This window comes from Mobula hypostoma, chromosome 10 (genome assembly GCF_963921235.1).
Source record: "Mobula hypostoma chromosome 10, sMobHyp1.1, whole genome shotgun sequence".
In the NCBI taxonomy this organism is placed as follows: Eukaryota; Metazoa; Chordata; class Chondrichthyes; order Myliobatiformes; family Myliobatidae; genus Mobula; species Mobula hypostoma.
The window spans coordinates 116255764-116272293 of NC_086106.1; the positions used below are offsets into that span (position 1 = coordinate 116255764).

Here is a 16530-nt window from a genome sequence, read left to right on the forward strand (position 1 = left end):
GATAAATGGGGCACTTAAGGCAATAATTGACCTGAGTATTAAAACAAAACTTAGAGCGGGTTTGAATTTTATACTTGAGCTGATTACTGCAGAGAACAAGGTCTTTCCAGTTCAAGTACAACCCTTAAACAATGTGACGTGTGATGACTGCAATTTTGGGTATTAACTGTTACATGTGAGGCTGCTCAGTCCTCTGGGGTTTTCACCTTTTAACAACCCCAATCCCGGACATGTCAAAAAAATCAAATTTCAGGACTCTCTTAATCCAGCCTCACCTTCCATAAGACAAAGGAGCAGAATTAGGCCATTCAGCCCATTGAGTCTGCTCCATCATTCCATTATGGCTGATTTACTATCCTCTCCACCTCATTCTTCTGCCTTCTCCCCATCACCTTTGACGCCCTGGCTAATCAAGAACCTATTAACCAACCTCAGCCTTAAATATGCCCATTGACTCGGCCTCCACAGCTGTCTGTGACAAAGAATTCCATAGATTCACCACCCGCTGGCTAAAAGAGTTCCTCCTCATCTCTGTTCTAAAGAGATGTCCTTCCACTCTGTGCTCTCTGGTCCTAGGCTCTCCCAACATTGGAAATATCTTCACCACATCCTCTCTCTCTTGACGTTTCAATCTTCATTGCCAGAACAATTGAAACGATGCAACTGGAACCCAAACATATAAAAGAGACGGCAGCCTCACCTCAACCAAGACTGAAAGATGGTGCACAAGGTTTCAGAAGCCGCGCCCTCTGGTCCCAGGCTCCCCCACTCCAGGAAACATCCCCTCCACATCTCTGTTCAATTCTCTCTGAACAGGATTTAACAGTCAATTCAACTACTTTGGGCTTCTCTCTCTTTATAACTACCCAAACTGATTAATGTTCCTGATGGATCTCTGTTAACTCGAGACACCGGATATCAACCTCTATCACACGTGCGAGAAGTATAAAAGCACACTCAGACTGTGCTCCATTGCAGAATTCAGAATGGCAGCACATTGCCCTAGTGTCGCAATAGCTGGTCGATGAATGGATGCACTTGACAATCAATTTTTTCCACAATTCTCTCACTATGCTACTTGCAACACCTGTGTGGGCAAACCTGTGGGGGTGGGGGAGAGGGGCAGGCTCAGGTCTAGCTAAAGCCATACACTTAAGAATCATAGAACACGGCAGAGCAGAAACAGGCCCTTCAGCTCATCTAGTCTGTGCTGAACTATATATCTGCCCAGTCCCACCGACTTGCACTCGCACCACAGCCCTCCATACCCCTCCCATCCATATTCTTATTCAAACTCCTCAAACGCAAAATTGTTCCCACCACTTCCACTAGCAGCTCATTCCACACTCTCACTCCAAATGAAGACGTCCCCCCTCATAGTTCCCCTTAAACATTTCACCTTTCACCCTTAACCCATAGCCTCCAGACCCACCCAAACTCAGTGGAAAAAGCCAGCTTATATTTACCCTATCTATACCCCTCATAATTGTGTATGCCTCTGTCAAATCTCCTCTCGTTCTCCCTTGCTCCAGGGAATAGAAACCAAACCAATTCAACCTTTCCCTGTAACTTATATCCTGACATCCTGGCAATATCATTGTAAATGTTCTCTGCACTCTTTTAATCTCATTGATATCTTTGCTGTAGGTAGTTGACCAAAATTTCACACCATACACAATTTTCGGCCTCACCAAAGCCTTAGACAACTTGAACATAACATTCCAGCTCCTGTACTCAATTCTCTGATTTTACTCAAAACTTAAAAGTTTTTTTCAGCTAAATAAACTGTAAAAGAGAGGCGAGAGTAGATATTGGATTGCTGAAAAATAATGCTAGAGAGATAGTAATCGGGGACAAGGAAATTGCAGACGAACTGAATAAGTCTCTTGCATCAGTCTTCCCTGTGGAAGACACAAGTTGCATGACGGAAGTTTGAGAGGGCCAAGGGGCAGAATTGAGTGCAGTAGCCATTACTAGGAAGATGGTGCTTGGGAAACTGAAAGGTCTGAAAGTAGACAAGTCAGCTAGACCAGATGGTCAACACCCCAGTGGTCTAAAAGAGATTGTGAAGGCATTAGTAATGATCTTTCAAGAAGTAATACAGCCTAGCTTTAACTAGGTTAATAGAATCTAGTTTTCACACAGCGAGTGGGCACGTAGAATGCACTGCCGGCGGCGGCGGTGGTAGCAGATACAATAGGGTCTTTTAGGAGCCTCTTAGAGAGGTACATGGAGCTTAGAAAAATAGAGGGCTATGCGCTAGGGAAATTCTAGACAGTTTCTAGAGTAGGCTACACGGTCGGTACAACTTTGTGGGCCAAAGGGCCTGTAATGTGCTGCTGCTGATTTCTATGTTCAAACATGGTTCTGGAGGACTGGAAAATTGCAAACGTCACTCCACTCTTCAAGAAGGGAGAGAGGCAGAATAAAGGAAATTACAGGCCTGTGAGTCTGACCTCAGTGGTTTGGAAGGTGTTGGGAGTTAATTGTTGAGAATGTGGTTTCAGGTTACTTGGCAGCACATGACAAAATAGGCCAAAGTCAGCAGGGTTTCCTTAAGGGAAAATCTTGCCTGAGAAATCTGTTGGAATTCTTTGAAGACATAACAAGCAGGATTGGCAAAGGAGAATCTGTGGATGTTGAGTGCCTGGATTATCAGAAGGCCTTTGATAAGGTACTGCAGATGAGGCTATTAAACAAGCTAAGAGTCCATGGTAATACAGGAAAGATTCTAACATGGATATAGCATTGGCTGAATGGCAGGAGGTAAAGAGTAACTGGCTACTGGTGACTGGTAGTGTTCCACAGGTTGGGACTGCATCTTTTTACGATGATTTGGATGATGAAATTGATGACTTTACGGCCAAGTTTGCAGAGGATATGAAGGTAAGTGGAGGGGCAAGTAGTGTTGAGGAAGCAGGGAGGCTGCAGAAGAACTTAGATAGATTAGGAGAATGGGCAAAGAGGTGGCAGATGGAACACAGTGCCGATAAGTGTAAGGTCAAGCACTTTGGTAAAATGAATAAAAACACAGACTATTTTCTAAACGGGGAGGAGATTCAAAAGTCCAGGGTGCAAAGGGATTTGGGAGTCCTCTTGCAGGATTCTCTAAAGGTTAATTTGTAGGTTGAATCAGTGCTGAGGAAAACAAATGTAATGTTAGCATTCATTTCAAGAGGACTAGAACATAAAAGCAAGGTTTAATAGTGAGGCTGCATAAGACACTGCTGAGGAGTGATACTTGGAGTACTGTGAGCAGGTTTGGGCCCCCTATTTAAGAAAGGATGTGCTGACGTCGGCGAGGGTTCCGAAGAGGTTCACAAGAATGATTCTGGGAGTGAAAAGGTAAGCAGCGATTGAAGGCTCTGAGCCAGTACTTGCTGGAACTTAGAAGAATGAGGCGGCAGATCTTACTGAAACCTATTAAATGCTGTGAGAGTTGGTGTGAAGAGTATGTTTCCTTTACTGGGGGAGTCTAGGACCAGAGAGCACAGACTCAAAATAGAAAGATGTCCAAAATAAGTCAAAGTAGACATGGTTTCTGCAAAGGGAAATCTTGCCTGACCAATCTGTTAGAGTTGTTCGAGGAAGTAACAAGCAGGGTGGACAAGTGACAGGCAGGATTTTCAAAAGGCATTTGATAAGATGCCACACATGAGGCTGCTTAGCAAGATAAAATCCTATAGTGGTACAAGAAGTGTACTGCCATGGATAGAGGAATGGCTGACAGACAGGAAACAGTGAGTGGGAATAAAGGAGGCCTTTTCTGATTGGCTACCAGTGACTAGTCGTGTTCCTCAGGGGTCAGTATTGGGACCACTACTTTGCACACTGTTTGTCAATGATTTCGATTAGTGGTCCCCAACCACCAGGCCACGGACTGGTACCGGGCCGCAAAGCATGTGCAACCGGGTCGTGAGGAAACGATATGAGTCAGCTGCACCTTTCCTCATTCCCTGTCACGCACTGTTGAACTTGAACATCAGGTTGCCAACTGTCCCGTATTTGCCAGGACATCCTGTACATGGGCTAAATTGGTTTGTCCCATATGGGACTGCCCTTGTCCCGCTATTTCCCCCGCTAAGGTAGAGCGTTCCTATGAAACTTTTCGTGCTGAAGTGGTGTGAAGCGCAGAAGCAATTACCATTAATTTATATGGGAAAAACTTTTGAGCATTCCCAGACCCAAAAAATAACCTAACAAATCATACCAAATAACACATAAAACCGAAAATAAATAACACTAACATATAGTAAAAGCAGGAATGATATGATAAATACACAGCCTATATAAAGTAGAAATAATGTATGTACAGTATAGTCGGGAAGATGAAGGCAAAACCGATTTGTGGGGAAAAAATCAGCATGTACGCACATGTGCACATCACATGCGCACACAGGTGCCCACGCAAGGCTTCATGGTCATGGTAGTCTTTCCTGGGGTAAAGTGTCCCGGGATTTGACTGCTACTTTTGTCCCTTATTTGGGAGTGAGAAAGTTGGCAACCCTGACTGTAAAAGACATGTTGAGGTGAGTTTAACCCTACTTGAACACCACCCCCCCCCCCACCCCGGTCAGCCGGTCCGCAAGAATATTGTCAATAATAAACCGGTCCGCGGTGCAAAAAAGGTTGGGGACCCCTGATTTAGATCATGGAATTGATGGCTTTGTGGCAAAGTTTGCAGATGATATGAAGCTAGATCGAGGGGTAGGAGGTGCTGAGGAAGCAATGTGATTGCAGCAAGACCTAGACAAATTGGAAGAATGGACAAAAAAGTGACAGATGAAAAACAGTGTTGGGAAATGTATGATAATGCATTTTGGTAAAAGGAACAATAATGCAAACTACTGTATTATCTAAATGGAGTGAAGGTTCAAACATCAGAGGTGCAGAGGGACTTAGGAGTCCTCGTGCACCTCCTCCCAGATGGTTAACTCGCAGGTTGAGTCTGTGGTAAAGAAGGCAAATGCAATGTTGGCATTTATTTTAAGGGGAGTAGAATATAAAAGCATCGAGATAATGCTGAGACTTTATAAGACACTAGTCAGGCCACACTTGGGTATTGTCAACAGTTCTGTGCCCTATATCTCAGAAAGGATGTGTTGTCATTGGAAAGAGTCCAAAGGAGGTTCACGAGGATGATTCCAGGAATGAATGGGTTAACATATGAGGAGTGATTGGCAGCTTGGGGCCTGTACTCACTGGAATTTAGAAGAATGTGAGGGGTTTTCATTGAAACCTACTGAATGTTGAATGGTGAACGCAGCAGGCCAGGCAGCATCTCTAGGAAGAGGTGCAGTCGACGTTTCAGGCCGAGACCCTTCGTCAGGACTTTTAGTTAGTCCTGACGAAGGGTCTTGGCCTGAAACGTCGACTGCACCTCTTCCTAGAGATGCTGCCTGGCCTGCTGCGTTCACCAGCAACTTTTATGTGTGTGCTTGAATTTCCAGCATCTGCAGAAATCCTGTTGAATGTTGAATGGATTGGATAAGGTGCATGTGGAGAGAATGTTTCCTATGGTTGGGGTATCCAGAAACAGAGTTCACAGCCTCAAAACTGAGGGGTGACCTTTTAGAACAGAGGTAAGGAAGAATTTCTTTAGCCAGAGGGTACTGAGTCTGTGGAATTCATTGTCACAGGTGGCTTTGGAGGCCAAGTCACTGAGTGCATTTAAGACGAATGTTGACAGGTTTTTGATTAGTCAGGGCATGAAAGGCTCCAGGGAGAAGGCAGGAGAATGGGGTTAAGAGGGAAATGGATGGCCATGATGAAATGGTGAAGCAGACTCAATAGGCCGAATGGCCTAATTCTGTTCCTATGTCTTACAGTCTTAAGGTTCTTATTTATAAAAGCCAATGCGCCAGAAACTAACAAATGCAATTTTGCAGTAAAATTTTGCCCATCACTTCTCTGTGATGTACAAACAAATTAAAAAATAATTTCCTGAGGGCAAATCTAAAAATTACAAGTATTACAAGGTCTACAAAAGCAAGCATAGTGCAATTAAGCTCATATCACGGCCAACTACAGTGACAGATCTCCGTAATGAGCTATTTCTGACTCTGCATTTTATATGTGCACGAATTATGTTGTGGTTGATGTTACTGACATTGATAAAGGAAGCAATGTGCGCCCAAAGGAAACAGACACATTGCATCCCTCCTATAGCATGTAAAGTGAATAACTTACCATCATTACTCTTTCCTCTTCGACCTCTTGCAACAGCCCTGCAAACTCCTTGAAGGATTCAGCTGAAAGAGACAGGAAATTTCACTGAGGGCATCAAAGTCTTACCCATTTGATGGAGGACTTCCACACAACAGTATCAGCAGGTGCAGAGACATACACATCTCCGAAAAGTGCAGGACAAAGTTTTACTGCTCCTGACCGCCGCCTTCCTCACACCACAAAAGTCAACTATTCAGTAAAGATGCTGGATATGTTGGGGAGTATCCTAGAGTTACGCGAATATAGCAGATACTACTTCAAACAAGAACCAGTCTTCAGTTCTTAACGTAAATTGCGAGCAAAAATCGGAAGGAAGTTAAAAGGACAGCTTTGCAAATAACCAGCACTGCCTATGGAGCACAGGCTGCTGCCCCCCAGCAGGGGACTGGGTGCTCAAGAGATGTGCTTTACAAGGTGAAGCGACCAGAAGATATTCTCATCTGCATCAGCCAAACATTAGACAATGGGGTTATGTTAATTGGCCTGTATCAAACCAGGCAAATTGGGCTGTTATGTTCACCATTGTGACGGAGTTCAATCTTGTAAACCTGACTGATTTTGTCACTTAGAACATCAAACATGGCCACAGGCACAGTTAATCAATCAATACAGATAATTTGTGTACTCAGAGAATCAGCCCTGACAACATTAATTTTGGGCGCATGGGAACTATGCCTCAGAAGCTTTCAGACCATCTGTGTGAATTACTTTGTCCCAGCAAAGGTGTTTGGACTCCCAGATGTGTCTGCCACTATGGATGTTCAGTTCAAAAGAATATTGAAGTAAATGATGTCACTGTAACTATTGACATTGTATTGAATCACCTACTGTTACCTTTGATCTTAAGGGTAGAAAAAATGTAATATACTTATGAGTTTGGGAGACTCTACCACCAGAATACCTGCTTGCTTGTTGCGATACTTAAAGACCTTTATATCACCAGCCTCAGTGTTTTTCTGGTGACAGATTACAGTCACAGATGAACAGGAATCACAACGGGTGGAAAGGGATCAAGGTGTAGCTTATAGATAGAACTGTAATCATAGATTTGTGTATTTTAGCACTAGGAGGTCTAACTGATTTTACAAAACCCTGAACTGTCAAACATGCAGACATGATTCCTTCCAGCTCAAGTACAAAGTTCTTTAAGAAGCGTAAGAGGGAGAGATTTTAACATTCCTAGCTGTTTAGCAGGGTCAGAGAAAGTCCTGAGATCCAGGTAGTGGAAGTGTGGAACTCATTCAAAACAAGGAAAAAAAACAGATCTTCATAGACCTGATTCAAAGCTATTACTCTCTTGTCCATCCCTTCCAATCAGGAAAAAAAGTACAACTTGCTGAGATTGAAACTTGGTTGTACAACCATCTTTGCAGAGCATCTCGTGAGATGCTATGACTACAGGTAGAGATTTACTAAATGATCGCCAACACTGCACCACTAATCCACCTGTGGACGAGGGACAGAGCTAGTGGAGCAAGGGAGAAGGTGAAATAGAAGCTCTCTGATAGAAGGGTCACACCCACCAACCAATTCCTCATCAGATGACCATATTCATTAATAGTGTCATGGCCACGTGTCCAGTCACCCAAATTTTAACAACCGAATGCAATATGACTTCCATTCTCAATTCCCTGAATCTTTTATCAATTTCACATTGTTTGCACACATTCCTTTTTTTCCTGTATACCGTACTGTGCAAAAGTCTTAGGCACATATACAGTGCCTATAAAAAGGATTCACCCCCCTCCCCCACCCCTTGGAAGTTCTCATGTTTTTTTGTTTGATGACATTGAATAATAGTGTATTTAATTTGGTTTTTTTGACATTGATCAACAGAAAAAGACTCTTTTCTGTCAATGTGAAAACAGATCTCTACAAAGTGTTCTAAATTAATGACAAACATAAAACACAATAATTGATTGCAGAAGTATTCATCCCCTTCAAGTCAGTATTTAGTAGATGCAACTTTGGCAGCAATTACAGCCTCAAGTCTGTGTGGATAGGTCTCTATCAGCTTTGTATACATGAACTGCAATTTTTCCCATTCTTCTTTACAAAACTGCTCAAGCTCTGTCAGATTGCATGGGGATCGTGAGTGAACAGCCCGTTCCAAGTCCAGCCACAAATTCACAATTGGATTGAGGTCTGGACTCTGACTTGGCCACTCCAGGACATTAAGTTTGTTGTTTTTAAGCTATTCCTATAGAGTTTTGGCTTTATGTTTGGAATCATTGTCTTGCTGAAAAACAAATTTTCTCCCAAGTCACAGTTCCCCTGCAGACTGCATCTGGTTTTCCTCCAGGATTTCCCTGTATTTTGCTACACTCATTTTACCCTCCATCTTCACAAGTCTTCTAGGGCCTGCTGTAGTGAAGCAACCCCACAGCATGATGCAGTCCCCACCCTGCTTCACAGTAGGGATGGTGCATTTTTGATGAAGTGCAGTGTTTGGCTTATGCTTGTGTTTAGTCTGATGGCCAAAAAGCTCAATTTTGGTTTCATCAGACCATAGAACCTTCTTCCAAATGACCTCAGGGTCTCCCACATGCTTTCTGGACATCTCCAGCCAAGATTTCATGTGAATTTTTTCAACAGTGTCACTCTCCCATAAAGCTGCAACTGGTGAAGCACCCAGGCAACAGTTGTTGTATGCGCAGTCTCTCCCATCTCAGACACTGAAGCTTGTAACTCCTCCAAGTGCTGTCAGAGGTCTCTTGGTGGCCTCCCTCACTAGTCCCCTATTTACACAGTCACTCAGTTTTTGAGGACAGCCTTCTCTAGCCAGACTTACAGCTGTGCCATATTCTTGCCATTTATTGATTATTGACTTAGCTGTACTCCAAGGGATATTCGGTGACTTGGAAATGTGTTTGTATCCGTCTCTTGATTTGTGCTTTTCAGTAACCTTTTTGTGGAGATGCTTGGAGTGTTCTTTTGTCATCATGGTGTAGTTTTTGACTGGATACTGACTCACCAGCAGTTGGACCTTCCAGATACAGGTGTATTTTTACTACAATGAATTGAAGCACCTTGACTGCACACAGGTGATCTCCTTTTAAATAATTGTGACTTCTAAAGCCAGTTAGCTGCCCCAGTGATGATGTGGGTGTGTCATATTAAAGGGGGAGGGGGTGAATACTTCTGCAATCAGTTATTTTGTGTTTTAAATTTGTAATTAATTTAGGTCACTTTGTAGATATCTGTTTTCACTTTGACATGAAAGGATCTTTTTCTGTTGATCTGTGTCAAAAAAGCTAAATTAAATCCACCGTGATTCAATGTCGTAAAACAATGAAACCTTCCGTGGGGGGGGCTGAATACTTTTTATAGACACTATATAGCTAGGATGCCTAAGACAGTACTGTATTTATCAACGTGGAGTGGAGAGCAAGTTAGTAATCTGGCAGGAGTCAAAGTAGGTTGGGAGTGTGGAGTGTTGTGGGAGGGGTGTAGGACAGGTGGCAGAGAAGGAGCACCAGGGGTGGGGGTGGCACGCCTTGCCTTGAGACACTAAGCAAGGTCATTTGAGTCCAAACAATTGGTTTATTGATCATTACAGAATGCCTCTCTGGTGCTTCCCACTCCCTCCCCTTTCCCTTTCCCTTCCCCTTTTCCCAACCATGATTTACCACCCCCTGCCCTCTTCCCACTCTCAGTACACAATACAGACCCACATCAAAATCACGTTTATCATCACTCACATACATCATGACTTTTTTTTGTGACAGCAGTACAGTGCAATACACAAAATTACTACAGTACTGTGCAAAAGTCTTGGGCACACTAGCGATACATATGTGCCTAAGACTTTTGCAAAGTTCTGTGTATGTGCCTAAGATTTTTGCACAGTTTCATTTATGTGCCTCAGACTTTTGCACAGTTCTGTATATGTGCCCGAGAATTTTGTACAGTTCTGTATGCGTGTCTAAGACTTTTGCACAGGACTGTGAATCCCTTGGGTTCTATTAAAGGGACCCGAGAATAGTTTGAGTGATGGAATCCCTACACTTGTGTTTTCAGTGTCCGACAAAGCCAGTCTTTACTAAAGCTTATGGGAAACTATGAGACTGAACCCACTAACTGAACACCTCAAATGCACCTGAATATATCAAGGCAATCAGTATTCAGGATCTAGAACCTAAAGAGCATAAAAGCAATTCTGAGTGGCTACCTTAAGAATCATGCAGGATCAAGAACCCATTTTGATGATACTGTTCAGCATATCCAATGTAATTCTGGACATCAGATCCAGCAGTTCATCCATCCAGCAGGGACACTTAATTAATATCATGGAAAACAGTAGATCATTTCAACTATAACTAGTACATGCCAATAATTGGATCAGCCTTGGCTCCTTTTTTCATCAAAGTTAGGAAACTGAGTTCAAGTCTTATTCTAGGATCAAAAGTTAACTCAATTCACTAAGACATCACTGCACGGAAAAGATGTTCCTGGCTAAATATCTGCCCCTAGTCATTAAGGAACATGCATGATAGCAGTTATACACTCGAAAATCTGGTCAGCAGTTAGCTAGTCACAACCAGGCTATTTTTGTCTATGTCAAAACATCCATTGTGAAGATCACTGTTTCAATATAGTGGTGCTTCATTCATTGTGAAGAATTTTACAAAGGGCTGTTATATATTTAAAAAACTGCACAATATGTAAACCTTTCCTTTTCCGTAGAGTACAGAGTATTGATAGCTTAAAACAACAGGAATGGAAGCCTGTCAAATCAAGAAATGGTATCTGGGTGACTTAAATCCAGATATTTAAGAAACTATCAAAGAAGGAATTGCAAGGATATCTAGTTGGGCCATTTTGGAAGTCCTAGCCAGCAACATTATTTAGTTTTAGCCTCAGAACTATATCTTCTGGCTGTAATGCCAATTATCATAGCCTGTTGATATTTCTACCATTTATGCCAGAACGCTGCTGAATGTTCACTCAGTATTCTGCACCTACACTGCATGTTGCGATCTGACCTGCAATTTGTAGCGTGCAGAGACTAGCAGACAAGTCTGATCATGGTGAAAAACAGAATAGCTTTAATGTGAAATAGAATCTAGCCAGTGACTTGTACAACCGATGTTGGGCTGGCTGGATCCTTGTTGTTATTGAAAATGGTTCAAAAAATAGATAAAAATCAGAAGTTGATTCTAAGGATGCCATTTCCTTGTTTAAGATTTCACACTGGAGCCAATCAAAACACAACAGGTTCCTTTAAATCAAACTGCTTGCTGGTATCAGATTACAGAGTGAGGAAAATGCAAAATCCTTTCCAGATCTTCAAATTCAGTGCAATAACATCTCTCCGAAGGAGCTAGAACAATGAGTGATAGTGATCTATAGACAAGGCAGGCAAATCTTTTTCAGGTCACTGGTTTTAAAAAAGGGTCGTGTGTGTGTCCAGAACAAAGAAGAAGACAGGAAAGACAGAAACAGGCCCCTTCAGCCCATAATATCTGTGCTGACTCTGATGAAAAATTCTATTTGCCTGCACATGTTCCATGTCCCTGCATATTCATGTACAGTACCTGCCTTTAATCCTCTTAAACTCCACTGTTGTGTCTGCACCCCTCTACCATACTAACATTCCAGGCACCTAGCACTAAGAAAGAAATTGTCCTACATATCTACTTTAAACTTTCTCCTTCTCAACTTAAAATCGTGCCCTCTATTATGTGACATTTTCATCCTGGGTAAAAGACACTGACCACCTGCTCTCGCTATGCCCCCCAGGCTGCTCCTCAGCCTTCAGCACTCTCGAGGAAAGATCATTGCGGACATTATCCATTGAGCAAACTGCCTTTTCTGAAAGATCCCTTCAGGCTATTTAAACAAAAAAATTCATGACATCTTAAAATGACTCCAGGCAATGCATCCGATCAACCATTCTAGTTAGTCCCTTCCCACCCCACTCTATCACTGCACTGTAAAGACTTTAAACCACTTTTTATAATGCAGTTTACATTGTAAATATATGCTGGGATTTATGTATTTATGCATATTTTGTTCCATATCTGTACTTCTTTTAATTTTATATAATTATTTATTCTGTATAATTATTGAATGTTGTCATTTTTTGTCGCCTGTTGTGCCAAAGCACCACAGCAATTTCTTAATGTAAATCTATATGGTAAATCGAGTTGACCCTTGGTCTGCCAATTAAAGTTACTGGTTAATAGTTTTAACACATCCCAAAGTAACATGAGTTTATATCTCCAAACAGGCATTCAGTCATTTCATGAGGAGGCTGCAGTCAAAAATGTTGCAAATGCAGAACAGCAAAGGGCAAAGGAATGTGCTTTCTACCTGTCCCCTGAGACTGGGTGGGTGAATGCATTAACAGCCGGGCTTCTCTTTATCCCGGAAGGGTAAATACGGACCGGTTTAGCGAGATGTTTTTTGCATGGGGATCATCCGGAGAAGGGAAGCACGTGCAGTAGAAAGGGAACAAGTAAGACAGGGAGGGAGGGGAACAGAGGTGGGAGAGATGGAGGGGAAGAGAGAGGAAGAGGGGAGGGAGGGTGGAAGAGGAAGAGAGAGGAGAAGCAGGGGGAGAGAGAGGGGGAAAGGGGGAGAGGGGGAGAGGGGAGAGGGGAGAGGGGGGAGGGGGGAGGGGAGAGGGAGGAGGGGAGAGGGAGGAGGGGAGAGGGGAGAGGGGAGAGGGGAGAGGGGAGAGGGGAGAGGGGAGAGGGGAGAGGGGAGAGGGGAGAGGGGAGAGGGGAGAGGGGAGAGGGGAGAGGGGAGAGGGGGAGAGAGGGGGAGGGGGGAGGGGACAGGGGACAGGGGACAGGGGAGGGGAGAGAGGGGAGGGGAGAGAGGGGAGGGGAGAGAGGGGGAGAGAGGGGAGGGGAGAGGGGGAGAGAGGGGAGGGGAGAGGGGAGAGAGGGGAGGGGAGAGGGGGAGAGAGGGCGAGAGAGGGCGAGAGAGGGGGAGAGAGGGGGAGAGGGAGAGGTCTTGGGTGAGAAGGGCTGTGAGCAAGGGAATGTCTGCATGTGGAGAGAGGTAGACATTTCTGACATGCCTCCACGTTAAGTCTAACATACTGGCTCCTCATGCCATTTCCTCCATTACTGTTCCCTTCACCTCACTTCCAGCCTCCTCCTTCCACCACATATTTGGCACCACAGAATTGCAACGCAAGAAAAATTTCATCTTCCTTTCTCCCTATCAACGACCACACCTGCAGCTCTCCTCTTGCTTCCCTGCTAGTGCCCTGAACTCTCCATTCCCTTCACTGAATCTCAGTTCTGGGCACCATTCCAGAATCACTGCCAATAGTTCACCTCGAATGCACACATGAAGTACCATGGGCTTTTCCTGCCCTGAGTTCACAGTGCAATTGAAAGCCCCCACTCTTGTTCAGTGGCTCGTTGTTGAGAATGATACATTGGAGCACCAACACCAACTTTTTTCTCCTCACTGTTGCTGCCTGACACACTGAAAATTGACATTTTTATTTCAATACCTACAACTCTCTAAAGCAGCTGTGCATCTTTGCTGATAACTTCCATGAGCCATACATAAATGACAACGGCTGTACTTATGAAATCACTCAGGAATCACTTAGCTTCCAGTTCCACGTCACACACCAACTTCCAGCAATGAGGAGAATGTAAACTTGTTCTCCAACCTCGCACGGATTACCACATAAAATGCAGGAACGCCACCCCAGTTGAAAGAATTGTCATCGACGTGTGAGAGATGTAGGCTGAACCTTTAAAAAATATTTATTCAGCCTTTAACTATCCACAGATGTTGTTGAAAAGTAAACAATTTCAGAGTGTACAAAAACTACTTTCTCTGACCACTGTCACACCTTGTTTTAATCATCTTTACTGTCTCGTGATCATGATTAGGATGCCAGAACACTGTAAAATCCAGCTGCTATTAATAATTTAAAAAAAAACTCAAGTGAATTTTGGATATCCTGGGTCTCCGCTGCTTCCAACAAGCAGAACAGAGCTGGGGGCCCCCCTGTTCGTACATAGTACGGATGTTCAGAAAGCCTTAAAGTTTGATTACTTCACTCGCTGAGGGAATTTACAAATCAGTGCATGTGGGGTATACCTAGCCTCTCACCTCAGTGTCTTGCATCAGGGTGCTATTTTGCCAAGCCTATAACAAAACAGATTTCCGTCCGTCCCAACGATATTAACTACTTTTCTATCCGCAACTTCGTTTTTAAAGTGAATCCAAGCAAAATGGGTGCAAAGCTACAAGGAAATAAAGGAGATGGAAAGTTTTTTCTGAGTGCTCCAGTATTTTGTGAATGTTTCTTAATCTAGTTCTGTGTTGAGACAGATACCCAATGCTAGCACCCCTTTTAATTCAGCAAATTAGTATTGGCGGGGAAGTGGGGTGGGCGTCTTAAATGGAAAGGAAAGCCCAGATGACCAGGGACTTGTTTTGATTATCTATGTTGAATGTTCTTTGGAAATAGAACTACAAGAATTATGAAAGAACCATCTATAACTTTTAAAACAGCAAGGAGTGAAAGGTGCAAATTTAGGCTGGAAAAGTCCTGAAATAATTAGATCACTCCTGAAAGTTAGCAAATCATTGATGGCCAAATGCTCATTTGGGGAAGGATCCATTGTTCTATGGAAATCATCACATTTTTTGTTCCTTTGAACTTCATATGTACAGGTTGATAACCAAGCAAAAATGCAAGATGCTGAGGTGTCTTGATAGGATGGCTGCGGAGAGGACATTTTCTCTTGTGCGGGAATCACTATTTGCAAAATAAAGCCAGGCAGGAGGTGGCGTCTTGAAGACAGGTGAGGTGAGTTGTTTTTCCCCTTAGATTCGTGGGTCTTTGAAACTTTCCTCCTCAAAGTGTAGTGGAAACAGAAAATTCTTGGATTTTTCTTTTTTGTTAAGGCAGAGATTGACTGAGATATGACCGTAAAAAGTTTTCTGTCTGGAGTCCTCACGGCTTTGTGTGGCAACTGCTCTGCCCGTGACCACAAGAAACTGCAGAGATGTGGACACAGCTCAGCACATCACTGAAATCAACCTTCCCTCTACGGACTCTGTCTGTACCTCTCACTGCTCAGTAAAGTAGCCACCCACCCCAGACATTCTCTCTTCTCCCCTCTCCTATCATATAGAAGATACAAAAGCCTGAAAGCACATACCACCAGGCTCAAGGACAGTTTCTATCCCACTGTTATCAAGCTCTTCAAAGGATCACTTGTATGATAAGATGGACTTTTGCCCTCTCAATCTACTTCGTTATAATCATTTACCTGTGCTGCACCTTTTTGGTAGTTCTTGCATTTTATTCTGCATTGTTATTGTTCTACCTCAATGCACTGTGTAAAGATCTGACCTGTATGAACAGCGAACAATACAAGCTTTTCACTGTATCTTGGTACATGTGACACTATTAAACCAATACAATACCAAACCAAAACCAATTTGCTGTGGGAATACACAGTTAGACTAATTAACCACAGTAATTTTAGAAAACCAATGGCAGATGTGTACAAAATTTACCGAAGTAGTACAGAGGAGGAGAACATTTTTAATGTGGCAACGTTTGTCAGTCACAGAGGGTTTAAAAAGGAATAAAAGACTATTACATGTGGTCTGGAGTGAGATAAGGGTAAAGATTAGCTTTATTTGTCACAGGTACATCAAACACACAGTGAAATGCATTGTTTTTGTCGATGACCAACACATTCTGAAGATGTAATGGGACAGCCTGCAATTGTTGCTATGCTTTTGGCACCGACATAGTATGTGTCTTATGGTTATCTTACTAACCATAACCCATACGCCTTTGGAATGTGGGGGGGAACAGAGAACCAGGAGAAAACACAAATTCCTTACAGATAGCGGCAGGAACTGAACCCTAATTACTGGCGCTGTAAGGCGTTATGCTACGCACTATCCTGCCGTGACACCCTAATGAGTCATGGTTACAGAGAGGTCTGCCAGGATCTCATTAATATTGTAGAGCAGGTATGTGGGACTGGACTGTGTACCCACGCCCTGCTCATAATTCATATATTCGGACATAAGTGCTCAAAGGGGAATTTTTGCATATATTATGGATGATTAATGCCATGGTTATTTCTCAGGTTATTTCTCATGGTTATTTCCCTTCTGTTCTGCTGAGTTCCAAGCACTTGAAAGCATCCCTGTCCAACATCCCTGACAGTGCCTGGAGGAAAGGAAAAAGAGTAACAACAGAGCTGTGCATTTTTCAAAGATGCGTCGCAAAAAGGTTAATTTAATGGAAACTGCAGTATTCAGGAAGTAATGAATTGTGTAGCAAAAACTTGAAAC

The 16530-nt window shown here is 43.2% G+C and overlaps 1 protein-coding gene across 1 annotated transcript in view; it reads right to left on the bottom strand.

The window, feature by feature from the left end:
* LOC134353132 (oligophrenin-1-like) overlaps nt 1-16530 on the bottom strand; it is a 241667-nt gene that overhangs the window by 142750 nt on the left and 82387 nt on the right. Inside the window, exon 3 of the mRNA XM_063061073.1 lies at nt 6190-6251. Coding sequence (XP_062917143.1) covers nt 6190-6251 — 62 coding nt within the window. The remainder of the gene's footprint in view (nt 1-6189; nt 6252-16530) is intronic.